We start from the raw sequence: 26,224 nt of genomic DNA on the forward strand, positions 1-26,224 counted from the left end.
GTTAATATAATTTGTCGTTGTCTTTACATTTTATTTTTTCAGTTGTTTTTCTCCTCTGATTAAGTCCTTGACAATTCTTTGTTTTCTTATATAAATTAGTTAGATAATACTAGAATGAGGAAACCACATCACCATTTGAGTAAGGCAAATGATTTTTTATTTGCCTGTTTACTTGAACAAGTAACTCTAACTTTCATTTTCCATTTATTAACAATTAAGATAGTCAATTAATTTATTCTAATATATTGGTCAAGTTTTTAATTATCATTTCACATACAATAAAAATTAATATTATTTATGTGACCTGCACTTTGTCACAAGCCGAAAACCTAGTCTAAACAAGAAAATTCTCACCTACAATTTTTTTTTCCACCACTATCACATGTGAATTTTTTTTTTTTCTAAGTCGATAGGCCCGTCTTAGAAATTTGACCCGACATAGAGTTGGTGGAGCTTAACGGAAATGCATCTTTAAATAATCGAATCAAATTATACAAGTTCAAAGCTCAAAATAGAATCTTGTTCCGTCTCTTCTGTCTCGGTCAATGAAGAGAAATCCAAGGAACAAGTAACAACCAAAAAAAACAAGAACATGTAGAACAATCTCCTTAAAAATAAATCTGAACCTGTAAAATAATTAAGCTTGGCATTAGCATAATCATCCAAAACCAGGTAGTTTCCTTGTCTCTTCCTTATCACCTAAACTCAAATTAGTTCAAATTACAAATCATGTACTCTTGTCCAACTTTTAATTGCAATATAGTTATAAAACTTGGTCTCGGTGACCTGCAGCCCGCTGACTTAGAGTTTTCATTTCGAATCGAGTTTTTATTTATCAAAATAATATCATTTTATTTTGATAAATAAAAAAGATTTATATTCACCAAATCCTGCTCTTATAACCATGTCATGCAGGAAAATATAATATTCAGCTACTAAATGAGTGGAGGCACAATTAAAAACATGTATACAATAAGTGGTAATCATACATCTAAGAGCAATACATGCAACGGTCATAGTTCCTCAGGGAACTTCGATACAAGTTCTAGGCATAATTGTAGCCACAACATTACTTATCGTTCCACACAATTATTCACAACATAATATAATTGATTTAGCGCAATGCAGGTAGGCAAATTGCATTTCTCTGCATGTTAATCTCGTCAAATGCAAAGAAATTGTCCTGCTTACAGACTGGTGATGGATAACAAGGCCGAATACAACGAAAAGGAGGTGCTGTTGGGCTGAAACAGGTGTTTAGAACTTCAACCTTAATGCAGCCAGAAGCCTTTTTCTCTCATCCCGAATGCTCCTCAATCTCCTTTTCTTCTCCATCACAGAATCATAAACATTACTGGGGTCTTCTGTTTCAAGAGAATTCTCCATGAGTTTCACATACAGATTTCCTAGACTGACCTGTTCCTCTTCCTTGCCTTCATCTTGTCCTCCTCGTCCCTCTACTAGCTTACCTTTCTCAGCTACTTCCTTCTCCTTCTTTTTATTCACTCTGGACATGGCAGTTTCCTGCACTCTGTAGCAAGAAATGATGGAGTGAAGAGAACCCTACTGAAACAAAAAATTGTGATTTATATCTAGCAATAAAGGTGCCAGTTATGTACCCGTATTTGTCATCCTCCGTATTCCAAGGACTTTCATGGGATTCATGGGCATTTTCATGCTCCTCCTCATCTGGGCTCTCTTTATCTCTTTTTTCAAGAATGATCTTTATTTGGTCCTTGAAAAATTGTTCTTGAAAGTCCATCTTTGGAAAAGAATTGTTATGATCAGTCAAAATGGATAAAGGGACATGCAGAGATTATTCAGTTAAAATTAAAATCATGTAAGCAAAACAGGTCAAAGCAACGAGAAGCTGCACCTCTAGCACTAGATATCATGTAAGGAATATGGAGGTAACTCATCATGAATAACTAGCATGGTTTTCATGGACAGTAGTGATTGTTTAAATAGAGAATTATCAGAAAAGGCAAGACATATAAGCTCATGAGCTTTCGGTAACTATTACCTCTTCCTTGTTCTGTTCATCCTGCAATTTGATTTTCTGTCTCAAAACATCAATTTCCCTCATTGCATTTTCCAGCCTCTCCCTCATTATGACATTTGATTCTTCAAGAAGTTTTAGGTGCCTTTGTTCTTCAGCTACCTTGTTGTTCATCCAGATAAACTGGTGACTGTCCTCAGTCGTTTTCCTGATCTGGTTCACAGCCATTTCTTGGTATGATCTCATTTCACATTTCAGCATGGGGTTACCTGCTGATCAAAGGCACAACATGTCATTTAGATTTTAGAGTATATATGATTTATTGGCAGAATTTTAGATTCAATGGCACAGAATTGAGCAGATAAAACTACTTGAATACAATCAATACCTCCTTGCGTGTTACTTATTTGTCCCACACATGACCTATCTAGAGATCGTGCAGCAGTGCTCTTGAAATATCCGGGGCATGTTCGGAAGCCTCCTTTTCCTCTGTCAACTGCCATCTCAGAATCAGCATTACTTGTGATGGCTTGATTCTGATCCATGTCTGTATGTCCCCATGCTTTAGGATTAGGATTCTGTGGACCCTGCCGTTTTGCGGCAATGGTTTCAGCCATTTTCACTTGCTTACTTTCATTAAACCCCAACTCACCTTCATCTGGTGCTGAGTTGAGACTTATAACTTTCACTGCACCAGGACTTACTAATTCAGGCTCAGTCTTTGGTGTCGGATTACCATTACTGGCATCAACAGCGAGAGACTTGCCAGTGTCATTTCTAGAACTCGTGTCCATACTCAACTCTTGGCTGCACCATTCCTTTTCTAAAAGTTCCAAAGTTTTGCTGTAAAAAAATATTCAAATTTTTTAAAACAGCAGTTCTTGAAACAAAACTCAATTAAGTGATGACACTTTTCTGTGTGAGGAAACAAAAAATTAAAGAAAATTCTGCCTAACTGAACGACCAATGAAAAGGCTCTGAACTTGATAAATCATTCTTTTACTAATAGCCAAAAATTACATTTCTTGGGTTATCTTAAATTGCGGGCAAAAGTGAGAAAATAAATACTCATGTATATAATCCATATAAAAAGCTAAAGTTGTCATATTTTAGGATAAGACTTCTCTGGGAATGCTTATATTCTCTATATTTTGGTGGCTAGAGATTGAGTTATTTTGGGATTTTAGGTGAAAGAGCAATTTTGTATGACATATTGTAATCTTCTAATTTCTGTGAATTTAGTAACATCATCAACAAGCTCATACAATAAAGACATAATAGCAATAATGTTTTGGACACAACATTCAATTTTTGATGTTCTCAAATTTAGAACATACTGACCTGCAGCCTAAGCAAAATATCAGACCAGAGCTCTCATTTTTAATGATCTGATACTTTTCCTTCCTTTCCAGACACATGTCACAGGAACTTAGAGATGGTTCACCCTTTTCTAGCACTCGCGGTGGTGGCTCCATCTTGTGTCCTGAAATTGCTTCCATGTTGGTCTTGGACGGAGTTGATGATGACACATTGCTTGGGATCTGACAACTGATCAAAGAAGCCTTTAGAGCCTCTTGGAACTGTAATTCTTCAGCAAATTGAGCATCTAACAGAGCACGTAAAATTTCATCTTCTGATTCATTTTGCTGCAAGAAAGATGGAAAGTAACCATCATTGTTAATAAGAGGATCAAAGAAGGCTGGTTCTATTGCCATGTTCTTATCACAAAATCTGTCCTCAACCTTGATCCTCTTCTCTCACAATGCACCATTGTCTCTCAACATCTACTACTTAAATCTCTGTCAAGAACTTACTTTGGAAGCAGTTTCTTGGGCAACTTCCTCGAGGGTTCAACACTTCTGTACCTTTGTTTGACTTGCTTTACATGGCTTTTCCTAGCCAAGGAGTGTAGGCCAGGCACGCGTTATGGCCTTTTGTCCTTTTCCTATCATTAGTGGAAAGGGGAAAAAAAAAAGGGAGGAGAGCAACCAAAAAAGGGGGATTTGCATCACTCATAAAAAAAAAAATTATCATCCCTTATACACTACATAATGGGAGGAAATAATTCCAATTAATTGAAACTGAACTCAACAACGAATTTAGCTACAAAAAGCTTGATTCATCCACATAAAAACATGATAAATTCTATTGATTTGGGCTAGTGCTATATTTGATCCCCTGCTAGAAATTATATCTTTGCTAGGCCTCTTCTGTCTCAGTCAATGAAGAGAAATCTCTTAATCTTTTTATCCATTTTCAACATTACTTGTTTCTTTTCGTAAATTTAAATCGTGTACATTTACTATGCGATCACATTTTTTTTTAATAAGAAACACAACTAAGAGATTCTATTAATTAATTAATTCACATGATGCAACATGGTTAGAAAACTTGACCCAATGCAGATGGAGAGATGATGGTTGCTGTCCTTCTGCTGGTGTGGACCGGTCTGGTTTGGGGGCTGCTGTTGGGTTTGTTATAGGTGATACGCAGGGGGCAGTGGGCGAGGCTGGTGGGTTCTTAGGCAGCAGAGCAGTGAATGTTGATTCTATTACCAGGGAGGTTTATGGGAAAGAGGTTTGTTTTCTTTAAACAATTTCCTTCTGGTTTGGTCTTAGTTACTGGATTTGTGGCGTGGATGAGCTTGTCTGTTGGCGTGTCGTGGCCGTGTGGTGGAAGAGGGTTGGGTGGCTGGTCTGTGTGTGGAAGATGAACAGGGGCTAAGGTTTTGGTCAAAACAATGGCGTCTTTAGCTGAGCGTAACTTTGTTTTTTTTAGATCACATGTTCACAAATCTAGGGTTTACGATGTGTTTTGAATTTTCGAGAATATGAACAAGCTCATGAATTGTTTACTTATGAAAATAATTAAAAATTTATTGATGCGGGATAAAAAGATTAAAAAAAAAAAAAGGAGAAAAGAAGAAAAAGTCCGATAATTAAAAGTAAAGAGAAAAAACCAGGAAGACAAGAGAATATTTAACTGAGGGGAAATCCGCTATTTTATTAAATTATAAAAAAATCTAATATTAAAAAAAAATAACATACAAATATTAAATCTAAAACAAACAATTAAGTTTATACCACATTACATAAAATATTCAACAATAACTAAATTAAACCCAACAAATAAATCAAAATAAAATCCCAAATATTCCCGTAAATATAATATCTTACAATAATAAAATTAAATCCAATAAATAATCCCAAATGAAATACAATAACATAAAAATTGAGCTATCCTCCTTCTTCATCATGGACTATACAGACGTGTGAGCCATGTCTTGACTGTGATGTCTCCATTACTCCTCGTCTGGGCTCTGAGGATCCTCTCCCTTTGTATCTCTTTCTTCAAGAATAATCTTTATTTGGTCCTTGAAAAATTGTTCTTGAAAGTCCGTCTTAAGAAAAGAGTTGCGACGATCAGTCAGAATAGATGAAGGGACACGCAGAGATTATCCAGTTAAAATCAAAATCATGTAAGCAAAACAGGTCAAAACAGGTATAAGCTCATGAGCTTTCGGTGACTGTTACCTCTTCCATGTGCTGTTCTTGCTGCAATTTGATTTTCTGTCTCAAAACATCAATTTCCCTCATTGCATTTTGCAGCCTCCCCCACATTATGACATTTGATTCTTCAAGAAGTTTTAGGTGCCTTTGTTCTTCGGCTACCTTGTTGTTCATCCAGATAAACTGGTGACTGTCAGTCGTTTTCCTGATCTGGTTCACAGCCATTTCTTGGTATGATCTCATTTCAGATCTCACCTTGGGCTTGCCTGCAGATCAATGGCACTGCATGTCATTTATATTTTAGAGTATATATGATTTATTGGCAGAATTTTAGATTCAATGGCACATAATTGAGAAGATAAAACTACTTGAATACGATCAATACCTCCTCGCGTATTACTTATTTTCCCCGCAGGTGGCCTATCTAAAGATCGTGCAGCAGTGTTCTTGAAATGTCTGGAGCGTGTTTTGAAGCCTCCATTCCCTCTGTCAGCTGGCATCTCAGAATCACCATTACTTGGAATGGCTGGATTCTTATCCACGTCTGTATGTCCCCATGCTTTAGGATTAGGACTCTGTGGACCCTGCTGTTTTCCGACAATGGTTTCAGCCACTTTCCTATGCTTACTTTCATTAAACCCCAACTCACCTTCTTCTGGTGCTGGGTCGAGACTGACAGCTTTCACTGCACCCTTGGCAGTGTCATTTCCAGAACCCATATCCATACTCAACTCTTTGCTGCTCCATTCTTCTTTTGACAGTTCCAAAGTTTTGCTGTGAAAAATTAATCAAAAAATTTAGAATACAGCAGTTCATGAAACAAAACTCAATTAGGTGATGACAAACTTTTCTGTTCGAGGAAAAACAAATTAAAGAAAATTCTGCCTAACTGAACAGACAAATGAAAAGGCTCCTGAACTTGATAAATCATTCTTTTACTAATAGCTAAAAATTACATTCATCTCTTTCCCTTTATGTAAATTGTTGCTGATTAATATGGAAGTTTTAATCAGCACTCTTCTGAAATTCATCTGTAAAGTCTGCCCGTAAAGTGGGAATCTGTAGCGATATTTCGAGAAGTTATAGTTTAGTTTCGATGGATCAAACCCTTTGAGAGGATATTGCTTGTTTATGCACAGTAAACTTCTACAGGACTAAAGGAATGATGGTATGTAAAAGTGGGTATAGCTCAATGTAGTAACATCATCAACAAGCTCATATAATAAAGACATACTTGCAATAATGTTTTGGAGAAAAAATTTACTATATGCTGTTCTCAAATTTAGAACTCACTGACCTGCAGCCTAAGCAGAGTATCTGACCGGAGCTTTCATTTTTAATGATCTGATATTTTTCTTTCCTATCCAGGCAAATGTCACAGGAACTCAGGGATGATTCACCCTTTTCTATCACCTGCGGTGGTGGTTCAATCTTGTGTCCTGAAATTGCTTCCATGTTGGTCTTGGATGGAGTTGATGATGACACCATGCTTGACATCTGACAAATGATCAAAGAAGCCTGTGGAGCCTCTTGGAACTGTAATTCTTCAGCAAATCCAGCTTCTAACAGAGCACGTAAATTTTCATCGTTGTTAATAAGAAAATCAAAGAAGGCGGGTGCTGTTGCCATGTTCTTATCACGAGTCTGTCTTCAACCTTGATCCTTTTCTCTCACAATGCACCATTGTCTCTCAACATCTACCACTTAAATATCAGTCAAGAACTTACTTTGGAAGCTGTTTCTTGCGCAACTTCCTTCGAGGGTTTTAACACTTTTGTGGTTACTTTGGAAGCTGTTTCTTGCGCAACTTCCTTCGAGGGTTTTAACACTTTTGTGGTTACTTCGGAAGTTGTTTCTCGGACAACTTTCCTTGAGGGTTTAACACTTCTGTAGCTTTGATTCACTTGCTTTCCAAGGCTTTTCCTAGTCAAGGAGTGCAGGGTCAGGCACGCGTTATGGCCTATTGTCTAACATAAAAAATGGGAGTAGATAAACAAAGAAAAAGGAGTTAATTATATCTTTATTTTGAGATAATTCCAATTAATTGAAACTGAACCGAATAATGAATTTAACTACCAAAAGTTTGATTCATGTACATAAGAGCATAATTAATTCTATTGAATGGGGCTGGTGCCGTATTTGATCCCCTGCTAGAAATTATATCTTTTTTTGGTCCTTACAATATGTATTTCACTCTAATATCATCCTTTAACTACTCATTTCTTAAGTCATTAGTTATTAACAAGCATGACAATTGATGGAAGGATCACATGGCACATAATTCCAAGTAAGGAGATGACATTAATAGCTTATTTAGGAGTATGGTTATGATTGTTTTTTAAAGTGTTTTTTACTTGAAAATATATCAAAATAATATTTTTTTTATTTTTTAAAAATTATTTTTGACATCAGCGCATTACAATAATTTAAAAACACAAAAAATATTAATTTGAAGTAAATAAAAAAATAAAAATAAATAATTTTTTTTAAAAATACTTTTAAAACGTAAAAATAAACAAAGTCTAGAAAGACAAGACCTGTCCTCGATTATCTCTAGAAAAAAATTGAGTAATTTCTTAAATTTGGAGCAAATGATGGAATAATATATGATGTTACTTGACAATTAACAAAATAAATATAATATATATATAGATAAAATATTCTCCATGGAATATGTGATCAGCCTATTTATACTTCAAGACTATAAAAAAACAATGAAAAACATTAAAAAAATAATAATAATAAGAGTATGGACATCAAGGAGAGAAAATCAAGAGTGTAGGGACCGAATGCACCATTAACCTCACGAATCTTTGAAAATATGCAATATGGCAAGAATGTGAACCGAAGAGTCTTCTTGGACCAGGATTTAGGAAAGCAAAAGGAAGCTTTGCAATAAAGTGGCAAACACACTGCACAGAGTCCTAGGTCATGTCAAACAAAGGTAAATATCAACCCCCTGTATTAAGCAGTTAGCCCAGCGGTTTCCGGTGGCAGGAGACTTCTTCTAAGCGAAGTTACTTCTACAGTGACGCCATCTGATCTTGAACCATAGAGTGACCGGTGGTTATTTTTTTATAACATGGCACAACAATCCCTTGCCCCCTCTGAGCTTGATTTTGTTGATGATTTTTACTTCTCGGCGCTCTTTGATGAAGAGCAAGAAGGAGAAGGAGGAGGAGGAGAAATCTTTGAAGTATCAGATGCCAAATATGCAGAAGAGTTGCAATTCCAGGAGACTTTGATGGGTTCTGTCATCGTTTCTCAAATGAAAAGCGTTGGGCCATCATCGATGATGATAGAAGGAATCCCAGTAGTGCTTTCTATTTCAGATCAGCTTATGCGTCTGGAGATCATCGATTTAGAAGCCGGTGAGTCTTCTTTAACTTTCTGTGAGATTTGTGCTGAGAGAAAAGAGAGTGATAAAATGTTCAAAACTGAGAGCTGTGTTCACTCATTTTGCAATGACTGCATAAGCAGACATGTGGCCGCTAAGGTCCAAGACAACATTAGAGTAGTTACTTGCCCTGGATTGAGCTGCAGGGCTGTCCTTGAATTGGACACCTGCAGGCCTGTACTGACTAGGGGAGTGATTGATCTCTGGGAGGAGGCATTATGTGAAGAGGTGATTAATGCATCCCAGAGGTTTTACTGTCCATTCAAGGATTGTTCAGCTTTGTTGGTTGATGATAATGAAGGAGAAACAATTAGAGAATCTGAGTGCCCCTTCTGCCATAGATTGTTCTGTGCTCAGTGTTCTGTGCCTTGGCATCCTGGGGTTGATTGTGATGAGTACCAGAGGCTGAATGAGGACGAGAGAGGGAGAGAAGATCTCATGGTGAGGGAACTTGCTAAGGACAAGAAATGGGGTAGATGTCCTAAGTGCAAGTTCTATGTGGAAAGAACAGAAGGTTGTCCTCACATGGTCTGCAGGTCAGTTTGTCTTTCGTTGTCATTACAATTCAAAACTTGTTTATTACTACATAATTCTTCTTTAATTACAACAGTTTCTGTCACTGATGATCTCTTACTCATTGCTAATTTTAACCAAACATTGTGATTTATATAGATAGGAGCATGGAGAAAGATGCCTCAAACTGCAACTATAAACAGCATTTAGTAACTTTGAACTACATATCTATGCAAGTACATTGGAGTTTCTTTTCTTAACATATGATCATAAATGCAGGTGTAGGTTTGAGTTTTGCTATGGGTGTGAAGAACAATGGGACCAAACTCATGGAGGATGCACTAGGAAATAAGAAGCAGACCAAGCCTCAGAGAAGTGGTATAACCATCAACCACGGTGTAAAGAAGAAACTACTAGTAAGTTGTTTTTAGGTATTCAGCAAGAAGGTGTGTCAAGGAATGAAGCTACAGTTGCCATGCTATTTGTATCTTGTAATGGTCTGACTGCAAAACGTATTAAGAAATTTCTAATGCTCTAGCCTCTGTCGGTCTATTTCTTCTTCTTTCACTTTGTTCTTGCTGTTTTTCTTTTCTTTTCCTTTCAGACAAGTCTCTCCATCATTGCTATTTGCATCTTGTAATGGTCTGACTGCAAAACGTATTAAGAAATTTCTAATGCTCCAGCCTCTGTCGGTCTATTTCTTTTTCTTTCGCTTTGTTCTTGCTGTTTTTTTATCTTTTCTTTTCCTTTCAGACAAGGCTCTCCATCAATGCTATTTGCAACTTAAGTAAGATTTTGATGACAAATTTGATATAATTGAGTGCTGTCGCTTTGTTCTCCCTGATGCAATTGTTAACTTTAGGCTTTGTGAGATTCATCCAGAATCTTCCATCCATTTCAGAGGAGTATATAATGCCTGTCAAGTTCTTGCAACTCTTGATTTAAGGATATCACTCACATGATCATAACTAGGAAAACTATTTCCCGTGACTTGTGAGAGAGTTTAGCCATTTTCTAAGCTATCTTGCCCGAGTTGCAGCGAGCTTTTCTTCTTCCTTTTTTGCCATCACCATTGCACCAAAGATCCATAGTTAGAAAACCTTCATTTATGTTCATCCCGTTCCACGAGTTTCTCACCCCCATCCTGTAAATATTGGTGAGGAAAGGACAGAGGCATTGTAGAAGCCATCCATTAATTTCCTGAAGATTTTCCCATCCTGTAAATTTCTTTCGATCACACTTGACCATGATGCTTCTCGATTGAATTTGGTGAGGAAAGGCAGAGGCAGAGGCATTGTGGAAGCCATCCATTAATTTCTTTGAGTTTTTCTATTTTTATGTTTGTTATTTAAAATTTTAAACGTTGATTTTTAAAGTATTTTTTATTTAATAATATATTAAATAATATTTTTTATTTTTTTAAAATTTATTTTTAATATCAGTATATTAAAAATAAATTTAAAATCGACATGTTATTAAACTCTATGAGCATTAAAGTCGAATACCAAAAGTTAGTGGCATCGAAGAAATGCCCCGGCAAAAGTAACCACTCCAATAATTAATTCAGTGTATATTTTAAGATAAAACAAAACGACTAAAATATGCGGTTTAACTATTGATATAATTAATATATTTTTTAATTATATAATAATATCTTCGTGTCGTATCTGAGTAGACGACAGTACACGTGTTACTTTAAGGTTAGCGTGTTTGATTAGTGATGGAATGATATTGGATATTGGAGCTCAGTTGATGAGCGTGCGTGTCTTAAGGAAAGGAAGCGATTGGAAACGGGTAGAAACCATGTTTTTTTAAAAATTAATTTATTTTTATTAAATTTAATATGATTTAAATTGTTTTGATGTGCTAATTTTAAAAATAATTTTTTAAAAAATAAAAAAAATATTATTAGCATGTATTTCGGCATGAAAAATTATTTTAAAAAAAATCACTACCACACTATCAAATATACTCTTAGTTTAAGTTTTATAGATGAAAAACAACATGTCATTTATGTGGTTTTTTTTATATAAATAAAAAAATGGGTGACTTTTTTTCACTTTGTTCATAAAATTTTTCCTCTTCTCGATTCACTTCTTTTATGGACATATTGATGATCAATTAGCCCTGATTGATTAAACAAATTGAAGGATTGAAAGCTGGAGAATCAAAGTAAAAGTAGGTGATAATTTTAAAGTTTGCATGAAGAGTTTAGTTTGGTCACTGTAATTTTTTATTTCTTTCTTTTGCAATCCCTTTGATTTTTAAAAAATTAATTTTGGTCCCGCCTATCATTTTTTTTTTCCAATTCCTTGTTTGAGAGATAATAGAAAGAGATTTTAGAATTTTAATGGTAGAAAGAGAAAATCTTAATTAATATTAATGACATGTCATATGTCCCTTATTTAAAAAAAAAAATAGATGCCAAGCATGCGGACTTCCTTCATGCCTATGTGTCAAGGCTTTATTTGAACATACCCTTTCTTTTAAAAAACAATTGGACAAAAAAATAAAATTATCTTTATATATAATATATCAAAAACTCAAATAAAAAATAGATCAGAAATTTTCTCTCATTCAAACACAATTTATCTCACTTCAAATATCCAAAAATCTATAGATGAATTTAATTTCAACCAAATTATAGAAAGTTAGGGGTAATTCTCCTATTTTTATATCATTATTTGAATTTTTTAGATTTTAAGAGATATATACTCAATTTTTTTTTAACTTGTAGTATAAATGGCATGTTAAGATATGTTAACTTTTTTATTTTAAATCGATGATAAATATTATTTTTTTAATATTAATTTATATTTTAAAAAATCAATAAATTCTATCATGATTTTAAAATTCAAATCTAAGTCCTATTTGTGTTGGTAGAGGACCATTAACCACTAAACACTATTTTTCGGGGCAATATTTAAAAGATATTTAATGTTCTTTACACGGTGATAATACATGTTTTCTAGGATTGACAACGGTTTGTTATCGATAATCATTTATTGTTTTCCTTTTTTCTTTTTCTTTTCTCCTTGAGTTTTGTGCCACCACTACAAAATTTCAAAACAATCTCTTTAATTTTTTTTCTCCCTTGATCCATATATTTTTGATTATTTTTATTATTATTTTAGAATAAACTATAAAAGTATAAATGATTTCACCTACTATTTTTTAGTTTATAAATAATTTATTAAATTACAAATATTTTTTAATTTCACCCCTTTATGATTTTTTTAATCTATCAATTTTTTTTTGTCTTTAAAATTTATTCCTAATTCATTTAATTGCTATTTTTTTTTTGTATTATTTAAATTGTTATTTCAACCAATGACTCCAAACTTAATTTTTAGCCTAATACTTTTTTTACAGAATTTGTTTTTTAATCAGCTTGCCACAAAGAGCGTGCATCATATCTAGTAGAACCTATAGACTGAGGTGTAACATTGGTAGAGAAGGGATTTATTCTCTTAATCGACGAAGATCGACCCAAAATAGGTTGGATGTGTTTGTAATTATGATAATAATTTAATTTTTTTTTATTTTAATTATATTAAAATAATTTTTTGATTTAAAATTATTTTCAAAGATAATATGTTAAACAGCGAGTGCAGGTTGCTTTTCTTCGAGTACAAAGAAACCAACTTGAAAAGCTGGACCCCATGCACGAAACAAGACTTGTTATCTGAAATTTGGACACATAAAGGTACAAAAGCAGTGAACCAGACATCATTCATTTTCATGGCTAGCTACACTTGTGGCGCCAAATAACTCCATAACTGAACCTCAACCACAAACCCCAATCTCCCATCAACAACAACGTCAGCAACAAAAACACAATTGATAATCAATGGCTCTCTTCAATACCCCATCATCATCTCTTTTGCAGACACAAAATTTCTTTACCAGTCCCAAGAAAATATCACCCTTCTTGATCACTGTTTCTTGCTCAAAATCACCATCACAGCCGACGTCATCACCTTCTCCTGTTGATGATAACAGTGAGAATGAAGAGCCAAAGAGAAGATTATCACAGCAATCATCATGGGAAGCTAAGGATTCAGAGGGAAAAGACTATCTTTACAGGCTAGGAAAAGAAGCTGATAATATGAACATTGCGGTTGGAGCTAGGGTTGGTGTTGTTGATTCTCTTTTTGCTGGAAATTTTCTTGGCAAAGACTGTGGGTTTCTTGTTGCTCCCAAAATTTATCTGAGCTTCATTTAATTTCGTCGAGAATCAACTCATGTTCTTTGTTTTGCTTGTGTGTGTTTTATTAACTGCAGCTGATATTGTGTTTGATTACCGTCAAAAAGTGACAAGATCATTTGAGCATCTTCAAGGGGATTATTACATTGCTCCTTTGTTCTTGGTAATTTCCGCTTAGCTATCTTTCTTCTTTTTTGTGTTTGTCTGTGCATAATAAAATGTATGATGTGGTGGATTTTTACCCCAAAAGTTTTAACGATCCCTTTTGATACCTTCGAGCACTAATAATGTAAACGAAATTGCCCCATATTGCATTTAGATACAAGGCCTTTTGCTCTTGCTCTAGTGGAAAGAAAGGGATGAGGTCAACCCTGTGTATTTGTATGTATTGTTCGTTTGTGGAGAGCTTAGCATTCATTTTTTTGCAACAACCAGCTTCTGTTTGTTTTCTTTCCTTTCGGATGAAATTTATGCTTGTAGAGTAAGGTCAGGGTGAAATGTATATGTGCTGGATTTTAAGCCAAAGTACGTTCCAATTATCCATCCAAGCCACTAAAGAACTGGAATTTTTAAGAAGTCAAACATCTCACAGCATTGCATTTAGACCAATGTCCTTTAGCTCTTGGTCTAGTGGAAAGAAAAGGGTGAGGTTGATCGAGGTTTTATTTTTGAATCTTCAATATCAAGGGAAAGTTCTTGCATTTCAAACTCGGATAAACTCTCTCAACTCTTATTGCAAGTTGTTGTTGGAGCTAATGGGTGACATGTGGAATGTTGTCCCTCCACATTATCTGTATGTATTGTCCGTTTGTTGAAAACATAGCATTCATTATTGTTGCACTTGGCTTGATTCTCAACAGAAGAAAAAAATTTGGAGAAATATAGAATATGCGGTTACTTTCTTTTTATTATTTTTCCTTTCATCTTGATTTGTCTATGCTCATGAAGTTCATACGTTCATCAATTCTTTATGTCTGCTTTGTTTGTGACAGGATAAAGTTGGTAAGTTCTGTTGATTTGAGCAAAGGTGAAGAAACTATGTTGCAGTAAGAAAAGCTGGTGAAAATGAAATTACCAGTGGCCTGCCCACCTGTCATATTGTGATTTCATTGTTTGATATATATCACATCATTTTCCAATTGTTATGTATTTACATGAAAGGGGGAATGATAGATTTTTATGATTCCGTTTCTTTCCGCTTTTATGCCAAAGTATAAGTGAAATACATGTCAAAAGACAGATATGAGCACCACAAGATATACATCCAAAAGACAATAAAATGTGGTTGTTAATCTTTGTATCATTTGTTGCTGATGATTTCTAGAAATGTTTGCTAGAGTCAATATCATATTTTTGGTAGTCATGTAAAATTTGTATCTATAAGATATGTTGGGATCATATTTATGGTTTTGGTGAACTCCAACTTGTCGAAGCGATTTTTGGTTAGGGTTTCCATTTGCACCTAATATTAATGACTCAAGTTGTTAAAGGATAATAGATGAATTTAAGGGTACATATACAGGTTACGTGTTAGGTGAATACCTTATTATCCACTATTATAACATTGTTTTATGTTTTATATAACATTTTAATGTGCTGAATAACCAGAAATACTACTGACTTTCTTCTACACATGCTCTGCTTTTAATGCAGTGTGCCATATTGTGAAGAACTACCTAGCTCATCGTCTGAACGTCAAAGTTCCTTTGATTCTAGGTATTGATTTGTAGCATTTTTTCATTGTCAAGGTTTTGGAGAAAGAGCAGTGCTGGTTAGAGTTGTCGGTGTTCATTCTTCATGTTTTATTCCTTCTATAAAACCTAAAAAAATATCTTCAGAGACATGCTTAACTTATTCTAAAATCATATATTGTTAAACATATTTCCATGAAAAAATATTTTTCAACTCTTAGTATAGGATGCATATATATTGAATTGAGTTTCTGTTTGAAGCAGTTCTACTCTGAAAATTATGTGGGTGCTTGCATTCTTCTATATGAGTAGGATGGCTACATAGTTCATGTTTCGCTATATAATTTTGAAAGTAATTTGAGAATTAACATTTTCTTACAGGTATCTGGGGAGGAAAAGGCCAAGGAAAATCATTTCAGACTGAACTTATTTTTCAAACCATGGGAGTTGAACCTGTAATTATGTCTGCAGGAGAATTAGAATCAGAAAGAGCTGGTAAGATAGGTTTCTATCATGCTTTTAATAGATATGATGTATAAAGATACTTTTGGGTTTGGACATCTTGCTAAATTATAATGCCTGATAGCTTTCAACCTTTCTTTTCACACAACAATTATCTCTTAGCTAACACAATCCATACATGATGGTTGAATTGAAGATAATCCTCAAAACAATGGGAGCAAGAAAGTAGGTGGCTGCAAGTGAGAAATTTGTATAGATAGAATGATGTGTGGAATAGTGACACACACTCTCGCATGAAGAGGGAGAATTTATATGTTTGTATTTAACCGCTTCCAATTATTACAACATTCCCTGCTAATTAATTTTTCCCCGGCTTACAGGAGAACCAGGAAGATTGATCAGAGAACGCTATAGAACTGCTTCCCAAGTGGTCCAAAACCAAGTTAGAAGCTTTACCACTCTCACTGTTGGTATATGTATGTATAGGGATTTGAAGTTAATAGAATTGTTATATGTGATTCACACTATGATTTTTGTCCTTTTACTTCTGCAGTTGATGCGCTGGTCTCACAATCTACTATTTTGTTTGAGTACTTTGACAAATTGTTTGTTACAGGAAGCAGCAATTTTCACTAATATTACGAGCCTAGACTAAGTTCTCTGTACATATGAGTATAAATTAGAAAATGTTATATTGAGCTAAGATGAAAACTCAACTTGCTTGCATATTTGTCAAACACACTTTGATATCTTTCTGTTAAAATCGGTTCATTTTCTTTCATATAGATGGGTGAGAGATGACCTCTGGGTTTATACCTTCTAAGATGTTCTAGTTTATTGTTTTTCTTGGGCTAAGGTAATGCTTAGGTGCTGTCTGTTTTACTGCCAGATGACAGGGTGGGGTTCCCCCCCTTTTCTTTCTGGTGGGGTTGCCAAACTGCTTTAAATATGGTCAACGTTTTGTTTTGAATCACTGATAGAAGTTTCTTGTTGTTTCATATCAATTTCTTTGAGTCAGTAATATAATTTAGTAGCTTTCCGTTAAATAATGCAGGGAAAGATGAGCTGTTTGATGATCAATGACATTGATGCTGGCCTTGGTAGATTTGGTAAGCTATGGCCTGTGCTTAGATCTGGACTTGGGATTTGAACTGAATTATATGATGACAGCCAGTTAATGAAAACAGCATTTAACTTGATTTCTTCCATTAAGTATTAGCATGTCCAGTTTTGTAGTCTTGGACACAACATTTCAAAATTTTCACTCTTCTGCAATTTTCTATTTGTAAAATTTTATGACCATTTTGTGTACTTACACAGGAAATACTCAAATGACAGTCAATAATCAAATCGTTGTGGGGACTCTAATGAATTTGTCAGATAATCCTACGAGGGTTAGTATTGGACAAGATTGGCAAGAATCAGATATCACAAACAGAGTTCCAATCATTGTTACTGGAAATGATTTTTCAACAATTTATGCTCCCTTGATTCGTGATGGAAGGATGGACAAATTTTACTGGTATATAACTCATTCAGGAATCTTAATGTTTCATTTTAGAAATTGAACTGTTCACGTCTGTACAAGAACCAGTCATTTTTTAAAACATTGTTTTTGCTAGCTCTCATTAGTACTTATTGCCAATGAAGTATCAAGACGCATTTGGAGAAGGCACCAGTTTGTATCTTTACACACTGAAAAGTGCATTCACATGCACATAAACAATGTGCTCATAGATAGGCATGTCTCATGCATTATATGTGTCATGGATGTTTTACGAACCCAATTAAACACAATCCAATTAGTAGATGTTGAATGTGGTGAACACACTACTGCATGCATGATGCACCCACATCACACATATTGCTGTTTTCTTTTTCCAAGTGATCTTGTGGTTTTTGGAATACAGGGATTTTGTGGAGTTGATTGAGCTGTATTATCCACACCAGAAGTATTTGTTTTATGATGCAGGCAGCCTAACCGGGAAGATATTGTGAATATTGTTCACAGAATGTATGAGAAGGATGGCATATCCAGAGATGAGGTTGTGAGCATTGTGAACAAATTTCCTAATCAAGGTACCTCCATTTTATTGATGGATTCCATGGTAAAAAAGAATGCACTAAAAATTAAAGTATGCATGGTTTGACTTATTTATTTTATCTCCTTTTTCATTTTCTTTTGCAGCTTTGGATTTCTATGGAGCTCTTAGGTCCAGAACATACGACAGGTCAATTTCTAAGGTATTTCACTCTTATTTGAATTCTGGAATGCCAGTGAAAATTCAAAATCAGTTCCTCAAAAGTCTCTATATTCTTCCATCTAGCTTTTATCTGTCTGCCTTATGTTCTCAAAATTCGATAAGGAGGAGCATGCATTTATATATATATATATATATATATATATATATATATATTTGAGTCTCTGAAAAATATACAAATACACCAGTATCTGGAATAGCAAAGATAATGGGATAATGAGGTAGCAGAATCCTGAGAAGAGCAAAAGTCCATAAGATGGAAAACAAATGGAGAGAGTGTATGAATGTGCATGCATGGTATAAAGAATGAAAGAATTTCTGGCAATGGGAAGTTCAGGCTGAGAATGGGAGGGAAAGAAGATAATCGAACGTACCTGATGTTAAGGACCGTGGGAGGTTGAGCTGAAAACTACGACCATATTAGCAGGTTCACAAGAAAGTTTCTTCTTGTCCATAGGTTGAAGTCCTGTTTTAATCACCAAAACCAGTGTAAACATTCCGCTATTCTTATCCGATTTCCTTCTTTTGCCATTGGCGAATGTTTTGTGGCCCACCATAGCTTAGGTAGGAAAGTGGCTATTGGGGCGCTATCAACTGTCAATGTCGATGTTGGTTTCGAGACAGGAATCTGGGGAGGGATTAAAGGGAGAAAATGATGGAAGGAGTGGAGGAATGGGGAAATGTCTATCGTTTGTCTTGTTGTTTAGATGCTACAAAGAGGAAAAGAAGAACATGAACTTGTTTTCTGTTTTGAAAAATAAAACCCGCTTATTATGACATGTACTAACAAGTCGACTTGTATGCATAATTCTGTTTTCGATTTTGATTTCCATTGCAGTGGGTCGATGATATTGGAGGTATTGAAAATCTTGGTAAACAACTTCTCAGGCGAAAGAAGGATGAGAAACTTCCTGTGTTTACTCCCCCAGAGGTAATGGATATGAATCGCATCTCTTCTTTTTTGGTCTTTTATTAGGAGCACTGAGTATCTCTCTGTTTTTCACGAATTCTCTGTTTTTCATTAACCATCGAGGCATGAAGTAGTTCTTCCACGTGTTGCAGCAAACGATGGAGGCTTTACTTGAATCAGGCCACTCTCTCATAAGAGAGCAGCAGCTGATTATGGAGACGAAGCTTTCAAAGGAATACATGAAGAATATTGATGACTAGAAAGTAGGATGGAAAATGCAGCATCTGAGATTAGAGAAGAAAAGAATGGATGAATTCCTTGTTTCCATCTGCTGCGTTTGCAGGAAACTACTTGTTTATCAGATGAGTTAAAAGAAAGATGCCACTTGCTCATCTTGCTGCTAGTTTCCTCTTTACTTCCATGTAAAGTCAGGCAAAGTTCTTGAGTTGTGGAAAACAAGAAAAGCCTCAGACAGAATGGAGCTCAAAAGTCAAAATAACAAAACAACTAAAACGGTTAGCAAATTCAGTGGTGGTGATAGAAATATTTTTCTATTTACTGCTTAAGAGTGTATTTTTTTTTTCATTCCAAAAAAAATTCAAATGCATTGGTTTTTAGGCTATTTTGTTTTCATACGATTTATTATTAGTCATTAAAAAATAAAAGATATATATCTTTTTTAATTTTTTTAAGTATAATAAAAGAATCTAATTACCTTTCATATAAAAAATTATTTTAAAATTGGCACACAAATATATTTCTGACTTTTCATCTTCTTAAATGTTGTAAAATGACAAGTGTCCATGAGTTATTACCATGCTCATAGAAGGCAATTTAATTTTTTACATCGATTTTATATTATTTAAATAAAAAAAATTGGAAGTGAAAACATACATATTAATACTTGTGAGTGTTCATGCATTTTTAGTAACGCATATTAATTTTTAATAGTAAAACAATATCATGATATAGATGTGTAGTTTGTACTTTTTTTTTTGTTGATGTGACATGTATTTGTGGTGGTGAGGTGGTTTATTATTCGTGAAATTTTTTTCTCTCCTTTTCTTTAAAATTTTATGCCAATATTGTTTGTTGTTAATAATTCAACTTTAATTTTTATTTTTTTGATTTATAATTTTTGTGCTTGATTTTTTTGTAAAAAATTTATTTATTTTTAATTTCATCATTCAATTTTGATTTGTTATTTATTATTTTTTCTAATATAATCTTTATTCTTTTTTATTTTTGTTGTTGTTTTGTTAAAATTATTTTTCTTTTCAATTTCACCCTCTAATAAAAAAAAAACTATAGTTGCACTCAAATTTATTTCTTATATCAATTTTATCCTCATTCTTGTAATCGATATTTTTTATTTTGGATTCTTCTGTGTGATTTTTTTTTAAATTTTATCTTTTAACATTTGATTTGTTTGGGATTGAGTTTCACAATTTCTCCTTGTATGTTACTTACAGTCTAATTACCTTGGTCATAGATTTAAAAAGTTAATGAAGGTTAATATCTTTTTTTTTCTTTTTTTTTCTGATTTCATTGTTCGACATTAGTTTTTTATTTTATTTTAAAATAGCTTTTTGATTTTTTTTAATTTTTTTTATTAGGTTATCATGATTTTATAATCTAAGAAATATGTTTGAAAAGTTAACCCGAGTTGACTCATCTTTTATTGTCTAGGTTACATATTTATCATGCTAAATCACATTGGCTAAAACCAATTTTTTTTTATCCATTTTGTTTACCCAATTCTATAATTCCATATTAATTGGCCAAGAATTGAACATAATACTTTTCTGTTCTTGGAAAAAGTTTTTTTCCAAATCATTTAATTGTATTTTTTTTTTTATGAGATTGGCATTTATTATTATTATTATTGATTAGGAGAATTGCACTTCTTGTACACAGCTTTCTGATTTCCTTTTCTTGGACTCCTTGTTCTTTCCTTCCTCTTCTCTTATTCTCTTAAAGAGAGAGTTTGAAACTGATAGGCTTTTGCTGCCTCTTTACTTCTGTATTCAGTTGTAATTTATACAACGTTACGTATAACAAAGTGGGGAAATTTAAGCAGTAGAGATCACACAGCAATTGCTACTAAATCAGAGATTTGATCTGTGCATCTGCTTAGGAGATCCTTGCTACTGGTTTTTGGCTAAGTCAGTACATGCCCTAACACTCTTTCCCGTCTTCATTTCATCATTATCCCGTGTCATCTTATCATTAATTTTGAATCCAGTGATCTGATTTAAGTGATAATAAGTTGGTTCCATCTAAAGATTCATGCGATTCGTTGAGTTTTGGACGAGGTACAATCCCAGAACTTGCTGTAGCTTTAGTCACATCAGAGGGGGGACAAGAGCCATCTATCAAGGACTTGTATAATTCTCATTTTATATCATCCATGGATGGAACAAAATGGACATCGCCTAATTTTTCTGAGAAAACAGCAAGGATTCTTCATTCTTTATGCTCAGTAGCCAATGGCTGCATCGAAGAGTGAAGAGCTCAATCACATATTCCTGCCTATCCATTTTGCCTCGTAGTTTTTACTGATATACGTTTGCATGCATATCCAAGGGCACAAAAAGAGCACAAACCTTCAATTCCCAGGATGCATCAGTTGTCTCTTTAAATGTCTCTTTTGAAAAAACACAAGAATCTGGTTTGATCTTGAAGAATCTAAATGTTTCAAGAAATCTATACACAAAGCATCTTGAATGTGTTTTGGGACTTCCATGTCTGCGTCAACCGTGATGTAACCCCGGACAAATCATCTATCCACCTCGACAATACTGTTTTCAACATGAGCAGGTCTTTTAAAGAGAAGTGTGTTGAACACTATATTCTCTTGATCAGTTTTGGTGGCAAGAACAATCAAGATTATCCACAAATCATAGAATCCAATGCTTAATCTAGGAGGGCTACTTAAACATGTCAACTCTCACCCACTCACACTGACGTTGCCTCAGAAAATATATTCACTTTCTTTTAAAAGCAAAGGCCACCAAGGGAGCTGTCACTTGGAAGCTCCTGGAGCCATGGGATATATGGGATATGAACATCAACTTTGTAGAGAGAAAAATAAAGCCAGAGATGAAGGACAGGCACTAATGGTGTTTCTTATCCACTCTCATTGGCTTTGAGTTTGGAAAGAATGAGCCGCAAAGTATGCGCGAGAAAGGAATCATCGTGCCTGATGATTTTGTAAAGGAAAAATGTCAGAGGAGGGTCGAAACAGTAGGGTTCAAGTTGATCAATCAAGTTAATTAATAATATTCAAATAAATATGATTGGTTTAGACCGTATGCCTTGAGTAAGCACGCATAGCTTTTGGTGCTTTCGTTGCAATTGCGATAAAAGCATTCTCTTTTCGTGGTGCTCGAATGGGGATGCTTCCATGGCGGCCTTCCATTTCTCTGAACATCATTCCACCGACGAATACACCCATCATGGAAAAGGCAATGATATGATGCTATATTGACTCAATTCTACACCATCGCTCGACCCAGAAACTCGCATTTCTTAACTCTTTGTTCTTGCAACTATCCATCAATAATTGAATGATGGAGTACAAAAATATAAAATAAATACATTTTTGTGAATTTTATACATTAAAAACTAAAAGAATATACATAAACATGTTTTCACTACCAATCTTTTCTATTCCAAAATAATAATCGAAGAAAACTCTTATTCTTTTGTTTTCTCTTGTTTCAGTAGTCATATGAAAGAATATATCCGAGTATTTGTCTCTTGCTTGCCGTGGGGATATCGGAATGTTTCTTCGAGGTTACTTTATTTTTTTTTGTGTGGATTTAATCGAAGAAAAATATATTGATTTTATGTGGTGAACCAATTAAGTTCTTGTGTATGTTAATCATAGAGTACATCAAGTAAAGTAAAATACACTAAAGTAAAGCTAAAGGAGGCTGCATTTTTATTTTATATAAAAAAAGCTTACTTTATAGATGCATTAACCATAGAGAAAAGAGACTTAGTTTCTATAGTCTAACAAAAATAATTAACTTGTGTTTTTGAAATTAGGTATTCAATTTTTATATTTTTTAAAAAACTAATTTATAACTTAGTGTGTGTTTGAAAATGTGATTACGATTGCTTTTTAAAAATATTTTTCTTGCTGAAATATATCAATATTTTTTTATTTTTTAAAAAATTATTTTTGATATCAGCACATCAAAACAACCTAAAACATATAAAAAAATTAAATTTTTATGAACACAATTTGCACTATGTTCCCAAATGAAGCCTTAATCTCTCTGTCTTTCTCTCTCTCTTCATTTCTTCCTCTTTCCAATTTATTTTAATTCTTATTTTTTTCATATAAAAAAAAGTAAAGATCAAATGACAAACTAAATTATAAAAAATGATATTTTTTAGAACAATCAATTCGCCTTTTGGCTCCTCACGTTGAATATCATGATTGTAATCCAACAATTTCTTTCTTAATCATCATAATTAGCATCCCCAAATATATTTTTTTAATATTTTCAACAATTGATTTCCAATAGGAAGGGATAAAATATATAATAGCAAAATTATAAATTAGATAACATTTGGTCTTCTTATCTAATAATAGAAAGAAAATTATTAGTTTAGTCAGATATTTTTTTTGTTCTTGCTCTAAACCACATATATTTCAAATATTATAGTTTTGTAGAGATTAAAATAATTAATTTTTATTTATTTATTTTATATGTAAAAATCTATTCTACAATAATTTTAATTAAATATATTTCTTTTAAAAAAACTCTACTACGTACAACTAAATTTATTTTTTTTAAAATCAGAAATATAAAAACTATCACAGTAAAAAACATCCACTTATTCCACTTCTCTTTTGGATTTCAAAAATAAAATACGGAAAGATTGAAAATAATAATAATAAAGGTTAAAGGAGATGGGACGTATGGACCACGTAGGATTAACAATAAGCATTATGCAGGTTAGGATTAATTAGGTGAAGAGCCTATTAATTATATAATACTCAAGATTAATTATGTTAAAAATTCACCTTGTTGGATTTAACGATCCAAACACAAAAAGAGTCGGATGGCAATTATTAACTAATATTTTAAAAGGCGTGGAAAATTACTATAGATTTCTTCATGCTACATGCTTTTTATTTTTATTTTTTATTAATGGGTTTTACAGCCCTATTTTTCTATTTACTTGTTTCACTTGATAATGCAAAACTTAATAACATAGAATAGAAATGAGAATAAAATCTTCCATTTGATTTTTTTTAATTAAAATAGCTTTTAATTATTGTCTTGAAATATATATAAAAAATAGAAATAAATAAGACATGTTGTCCTTATCTCTTGTTTTGAAAAAAAAAAAATCATTTTAAAATTATTTCAAAAACAAATTTATTTATACTTTTGTCTTTATCTCCCGAAACAGGTATATTTATATCTTATAATTTCAAACACTAATCAAAACTTAATTGAAAAGTTACTTGACAATATCTTGGGAAGTTAGGGTCAAATTTCGCAATTAAGTCGAGACAAATAAAAAGAGAAAAATAAAGAGAACAGGAAATAAAAGGAAAGCAGACAAATGGTTTTCAATTTATAAAAAGAAAGAAAGAGATGTGGGTCAAGATTTAAAAAGAAATAAATTAAAAAAAAAAAAAGAATCCTTTGAAAATTATTACTTGCCAAAACATGAATGGAGCCATATCCTTTTCAAATTAAGCTTAAGGTGACCAATCTTTTTCATACCATATATCCACCATTCCCTCATTATTTTTCAAACCACATGGACTCCAACGTTGCCGACACTGCTCCTTTTTCTGGGTTTTAATTTTACAAAATCCAATTCTTAATTATATTTAATTCATTGGTCTTCCTTTTCTTGCATGTTTGAGAATGTTGGTAGAGTTTTTTTTTTAAAGTGTTTTTTAATTAGAAATATATCAAAATAATATATATATTTTTTTATTTTTTAAAAATTATTTTTGAAATCAGCTCATCAAAATAATCTAAAAACAAAAAAATTAATTTGAAGTAAATAAAAAAATAAAAAAATTCAAAATTTTTTAAAAGTATTTTTGAAACACAAAAATAAAATAATTTTCTGGAAAAGTACGTTAAAATTTAATTATTGTGATTTAAGAAACTAATAAATTGGCCCCTTTTATTTTGAGAATTATGTATTATATTGTTACCTAAAATGATGTGTTGTCACAAACTTAATTACATTTAGCAATTAGTTTTATTTTTTATGAAAAAAATATCATTTAACCTTTCAAATAATTATAATCTTATTCAAATATCTAAGAAAATTAATTATTTCTTTATTTATTGTTTTAATATATTTTAAAAGTAAAAAAACATTTTTTTTAAATACATTGAAGTCAGTTCCTTCTTGCTAAAAAATTACAAAGATTTAATGTGGCTGAAGTTATTAGTTTCTTGAAAATATAGGGACTGAGTTGTAATTTTCCAATCCTGAAAGTATACTGCTCTTTCAAATTGTCAAACCACCCTCTAATTGGACTTCTCACTCTAAACCTGACACGTGTCTCTCTCGAGTCAATTGCTTAACCAGCAAAATCAATCCACACATAAAGCCGAAAGAAATCTTTTAATTAAACCCACAAATACCCATACAAATTGCACCACGTGTTGCTTTTGAGTTAATTATTAGCAAGAATAGAATAGGTTTATCTGGCCAAGTAACCCCCTTTACTTTAATAAATAAATATCTCTTTTAACATGTCGGCTGTGCCAAGAATTATGCTCTTCATATTTTAGCACATAAATATATACTCCATGAAATTAATATTTTTAGAATCATAAAAATCTATAAATTAATCAAAATATTATTAAGATTGGACTGGACATAAATATTATTTAATTGAGATTATTAATTTATCAATTTTATACTGTAAAGTACAATATAGTTTATATGAAAACTGATTAGAAGAATATTTAAATTTAACACATGAATATTAACTTGAAAAAAATCCATGAGTGTTAAAATTGGAAAAAAAAAAAAAAAATCAAAGTTTTGTTACTCCCAATAAGAGGACCGTTTTCTGACTGTTAAAGAGGCAAGAAATTTGAAATCAAAATTTAAAAAATCGGAGCCCACATGAACATACGATGACGGATGACTAGATTACTGTTTTTATTTTAATTAAATTAAACAAGTATAAGTAAATAAATAAATAAATACGTGCTAATTTGCAATTAGGACAAGTCCTTATTACATCTCTCTCTCTCTATATATTATATATAT

At 32.9% G+C, this 26,224-nt stretch overlaps 4 protein-coding genes across 6 annotated transcripts; 2 read left to right on the plus strand and 2 right to left on the minus strand.

Annotated features, from left to right (window-relative positions):
- Positions 1 to 944: 944 nt before the first annotated feature.
- Positions 945 to 4,813, minus strand: LOC118053958 (uncharacterized). Of its 3 annotated transcripts, XM_035065381.2 has the most exons (6): positions 3,814 to 4,813; positions 3,341 to 3,645; positions 2,388 to 2,842; positions 2,024 to 2,271; positions 1,620 to 1,762; positions 945 to 1,531 (listed from the first exon to the last, which is right to left on the minus strand). In XM_035065381.2, exons 2-6 carry the CDS (start codon positions 3,496 to 3,498, stop codon positions 1,258 to 1,260), a joined length of 1,278 nt encoding a protein of 425 aa, XP_034921272.1. In that variant the 5' UTR covers positions 3,499 to 3,645; positions 3,814 to 4,813; the 3' UTR covers positions 945 to 1,257. The 3 variants fall into 3 exon arrangements, with proteins under 3 accessions (XP_034921272.1, XP_034921271.1, XP_034921270.1); XM_035065380.2 differs by lacking the exon at positions 3,814 to 4,813 and having other exon boundaries at positions 2,024 to 2,268; positions 3,341 to 3,796; XM_035065379.2 differs by lacking the exon at positions 3,814 to 4,813 and having other exon boundaries at positions 3,341 to 3,796.
- A 257-nt stretch (positions 4,814 to 5,070) lies between these two features.
- On the minus strand, positions 5,071 to 7,465 carry LOC118053959 (uncharacterized). The gene is made up of 4 exons (XM_035065383.2): positions 6,806 to 7,465; positions 5,894 to 6,282; positions 5,533 to 5,774; positions 5,071 to 5,399 (listed from the first exon to the last, which is right to left on the minus strand). The coding sequence occupies exons 1-4, from the start codon at positions 7,135 to 7,137 to the stop codon at positions 5,301 to 5,303; spliced, it is 1,062 nt and encodes a 353-aa protein (XP_034921274.1). The 5' UTR covers positions 7,138 to 7,465; the 3' UTR covers positions 5,071 to 5,300.
- Positions 7,466 to 8,346: 881 nt separating this feature from the next.
- On the plus strand, positions 8,347 to 10,125 carry LOC118053960 (E3 ubiquitin-protein ligase RSL1). Its single transcript, XM_035065384.2, has 2 exons — positions 8,347 to 9,441; positions 9,698 to 10,125. Exons 1-2 carry the CDS (start codon positions 8,591 to 8,593, stop codon positions 9,768 to 9,770), a joined length of 924 nt encoding a protein of 307 aa, XP_034921275.1. The 5' UTR covers positions 8,347 to 8,590; the 3' UTR covers positions 9,771 to 10,125.
- Positions 10,126 to 13,121: 2,996 nt separating this feature from the next.
- LOC118053961 (ribulose bisphosphate carboxylase/oxygenase activase, chloroplastic) lies at positions 13,122 to 19,571 on the plus strand. Its single transcript, XM_035065385.2, has 12 exons — positions 13,122 to 13,599; positions 13,703 to 13,788; positions 14,618 to 14,627; positions 15,279 to 15,341; positions 15,698 to 15,811; positions 16,159 to 16,220; positions 16,833 to 16,887; positions 17,099 to 17,300; positions 17,751 to 17,857; positions 17,967 to 18,022; positions 18,878 to 18,970; positions 19,102 to 19,571. The coding sequence occupies exons 1-12, from the start codon at positions 13,269 to 13,271 to the stop codon at positions 19,207 to 19,209; spliced, it is 1,287 nt and encodes a 428-aa protein (XP_034921276.1). The 5' UTR covers positions 13,122 to 13,268; the 3' UTR covers positions 19,210 to 19,571.
- Positions 19,572 to 26,224: the final 6,653 nt, after the last annotated feature.

Source organism: Populus alba, chromosome 1 (genome assembly GCF_005239225.2).
Source record: "Populus alba chromosome 1, ASM523922v2, whole genome shotgun sequence".
Taxonomy (NCBI): domain Eukaryota; kingdom Viridiplantae; phylum Streptophyta; class Magnoliopsida; order Malpighiales; family Salicaceae; genus Populus; species Populus alba.

Coding starts and splice junctions, on each gene's coding strand:
- LOC118053958 (XM_035065379.2), bottom strand. CDS start 3,714: ATGGCAATAGAACCAGCCTTCTTTGATCCTCTTATTAACAATGATGGT. Junction 2,843..3,340: donor ATATTTTGCTTAGGCTGCAG/GTCAGTATGTTC, acceptor ATTTTTTTACAG/CAAAACTTTGGAACTTTTAG. Junction 2,272..2,387: donor AATAAGTAACACGCAAGGAG/GTATTGATTGTA, acceptor GCCTTTGATCAG/CAGGTAACCCCATGCTGAAA.
- LOC118053959 (XM_035065383.2), bottom strand. CDS start 7,137: ATGGCAACAGCACCCGCCTTCTTTGATTTTCTTATTAACAACGATGAA. Junction 5,775..5,893: donor AATAAGTAATACGCGAGGAG/GTATTGATCGTA, acceptor ATTGATCTGCAG/GCAAGCCCAAGGTGAGATCT. Junction 5,400..5,532: donor AAGAACAGCACATGGAAGAG/GTAACAGTCACC, acceptor TCTTTTCTTAAG/ACGGACTTTCAAGAACAATT.
- LOC118053960 (XM_035065384.2), top strand. CDS start 8,591: ATGGCACAACAATCCCTTGCCCCCTCTGAGCTTGATTTTGTTGATGAT. Junction 9,442..9,697: donor TGTCCTCACATGGTCTGCAG/GTCAGTTTGTCT, acceptor TCATAAATGCAG/GTGTAGGTTTGAGTTTTGCT.
- LOC118053961 (XM_035065385.2), top strand. CDS start 13,269: ATGGCTCTCTTCAATACCCCATCATCATCTCTTTTGCAGACACAAAAT. Junction 17,301..17,750: donor AGGATGGACAAATTTTACTG/GTATATAACTCA, acceptor TTTATGATGCAG/GCAGCCTAACCGGGAAGATA. Junction 17,858..17,966: donor GAACAAATTTCCTAATCAAG/GTACCTCCATTT, acceptor TTTCTTTTGCAG/CTTTGGATTTCTATGGAGCT.